The 2,880-nt window shown below is 37.6% G+C and overlaps 1 protein-coding gene across 1 annotated transcript in view; it reads left to right on the top strand.

The window, feature by feature from the left end:
- Positions 1-2,317, top strand: part of LOC136825205 (uncharacterized) — a 197,278-nt gene extending 194,961 nt beyond the window's left edge. The window contains exon 4 of the mRNA XM_067081231.1: positions 291-2,317. Coding sequence (XP_066937332.1) covers positions 291-2,228 — 1,938 coding nt within the window. The 3' untranslated portion in view covers positions 2,229-2,317. The remainder of the gene's footprint in view (positions 1-290) is intronic.
- The last annotated feature ends 563 nt before the right edge of the window (positions 2,318-2,880 follow it).

The raw sequence follows: 2,880 nt of genomic DNA, 5'->3' as shown, positions 1-2,880 counted from the left end.
CGGTGACCTTCAGTTCCCACTTTAAACTTCATCTTGATCAATTACTTTGAATGAATGATCTCATTTTGGTATTTAAAGCTGCTTGTGGAATTGTTATTCTTATTTCATGACTGGTTTTACTTAAACTATTGCAAAGTTTGCAATGCAGTTTTTATATTAAAACAAACCATATTCTGCGGTCTTTCAAAAGATAGTTTGCATATTTATTTGGAAATGCACATTGTATTAGACGCAACTCGGTCATTATATATGGAACAGATTTTAAAGTATTTGAATTTTGTGCTTTTCAGCAACTACTACTCCTGTTCTTGACGTTGGTAGTTAGCAGTCATGCTGAAGTTCTCTCATCAAGAATTGCCAGGGGCCGTCCTACTGTCTCCAGTGTCCTCCACGGTGGAAGAAACCTACAGCCACAACCTGCCGCCTCTGATATTCATGAGGATCTTAGCGAGCAACAAGACAATATAGCGGAACCAACTCTGTTCAGACATGAGGTGGCAAATATCAAACCAAAAGATAAAGAGCTTGATGACAAACTTTCTTCTCCCAAAACTTCTGGACTGAATTCAGAGAAACAAATTAACTCCCTGCAGCCTGTGCCCATAAGCGTGCCTGTATTACTTCAGGCACCAAACAGTGAATATTTTCTTCCTCCACATGGCACTGTGATATCTGTTAGTAATCCTTTTCCTTTTAGACATAATAATCATTCCCCATCTGTTCCTCCAAGTAATTCTGTGTCTTCTGTACCATCATTATATGCTGCACCTGATGTCGGCTTACCACATGTGGGCCACTCATCATCTTACGGTCACACTCTTCAACAAGGTCTGCCTATTGCTCCTTTGTCTATAATTAATCATGTGCCTGCTGGGATTCCTGATGAATCTCATACTGGAGTCACTTCATCATATGAGCAACCTCCCAATGTAGATTATTCCATTTCTTCCACACCCCATCCTGTTTCTATTACTCACTCTGTGTCTTCTGTGCCAGGCTATTATGGTACACCTGCAGTTGGTGGGTCACATGCTGAACAATCATCTTATGGTCAACCTCCTCACAGCCTTGAGCATTCTGTTTCATCTTTACCCGTGTCTCTATCGGTTCCTGAAGTCGGGATATCAGGTTTGTATGGCACTCCTGATGCAGGGTTATCACACGCTGAGTTCCCATCTGTATCATCTTATGGTCAACCTCACTCATCTAAGGTTCATATTTCTTCTGTATCCGTATCTAACCCTGTTTCCAGTAAGTCAAGCTTGTATGGTACTCATAGTGTTGATGTGCCACATAATGGGCTTTCAGTGTCATCATATGGAGAGCCTGCATTCTCTGAAAATCCTATTTCTTCTGTATCCCTATCTAACCCTATTTCTAGTATTTCAGGGTTGTATGGCACGCCCAGTGCCAATGTACCACATAATGGGGTTTCGTCGTCATCATATGGAGAACCTACCTTCACTGAGAAACCCATTTCTTCTGTATATAGTCCTGGCCCCGGTATTTCGAGCCTCTATAGTATTCCAGATGCAGGAATATCAAATAAGGAGCTTGCATCATCGTCTTATGGTCAGGTTCCATTTCCTGGTAGGCCTGTTTCTCATGCAACCATAGGCAAACCTGTCCCAGCTGTGCCTAGTGAGTACAAGCCCTCTGACGTGGGCATTTTTCAGTCTGGGTTTTCCTCTTTCGATCAACCCCAGGTAAGCAGCTATGCAGATCCTCTTGTTGGAAGTTTTGTGACTACGCCAAGTAGTTCTTACCTGCCTCCAGATATAGGAGCATCTGGAAGCGTTGTCAGTCCTGTTTCTCTACCAATTAAAGACAGCAAAGCCCTTCATTTGACTGCTTTAAACAGTGGCTCTTCCCCCACAGCAGTTCGACTTGAACCACCTGATACAAACCTTTCACCCACAGGCCCTACTTACGAGTATGCCCCTGCATATCCAGTAGGTGTCAAGATCAGTGAGGAAACTCCAGTTGCTCAGTTGCAGCCTGCCAAATCTCAGTATCATTCACAGGATGAGCTGGGAAGGTACGCCTTCGGCTACAATACCGGTGATTCGTCTCGGGACGAGACCCGTGATGCGTACGGACATGTCCGTGGTAGTTATAGTTACGTGGATGCAAATGGTAAAGTCCAGGTTCAACATTACATAGCTGATGACAAAGGTTTCCGTGTAGCGGGGACTAACCTACCTGTGCATGCCACGGATAAGAACTAGGTATCAACCGTAAATATATTTTGTTGTAATTGCCTTATGTTATCTTTTCTCCATTGGATACACCGAAATATATAATTATTGCCTTTTAATTTTAGTATTTATACTCCCGGCTTAAAGATCTTGATCTTTATAATATTAAACTTCTATTCTTGTGATCAATTTTATAGGAAACAAAATAAAAATGGTTATCTCAAGGTAATTGAAAATCTGGAAATAGGATGACATTGATTTGTATATATGTATATATATATATATATATATATATATATATATATATATATATATATATATAATATATATATAATATATTATATGATATTGATTATATATATTTATATATATATATATATATATATATATATATATATATATATATATATATATATATATATATATATATATATATATATATATATATATATATATATATATATATATATATATATATATATATATATATATATATATATATATATATATATATATATATTATATATATTATATATTAGTATGTATGTATGTAATGTATATATTCATATATATATCTGCACAAGCATACATATACATATGAACAGATAGATAGTTACGTAGTGTTTACTATTAGTTCGAATGGGTGATTTTAGTTAAGCTGCCTATATACCAGTACGAGGGG

This window comes from Macrobrachium rosenbergii, chromosome 37 (assembly GCF_040412425.1).
Source record: "Macrobrachium rosenbergii isolate ZJJX-2024 chromosome 37, ASM4041242v1, whole genome shotgun sequence".
NCBI lineage: Eukaryota > Metazoa > Arthropoda > Malacostraca > Decapoda > Palaemonidae > Macrobrachium > Macrobrachium rosenbergii.
The sequence above is the reverse complement of the archived record's forward strand: the minus strand, read 5'-3'. Positions and strand labels throughout refer to the sequence as shown.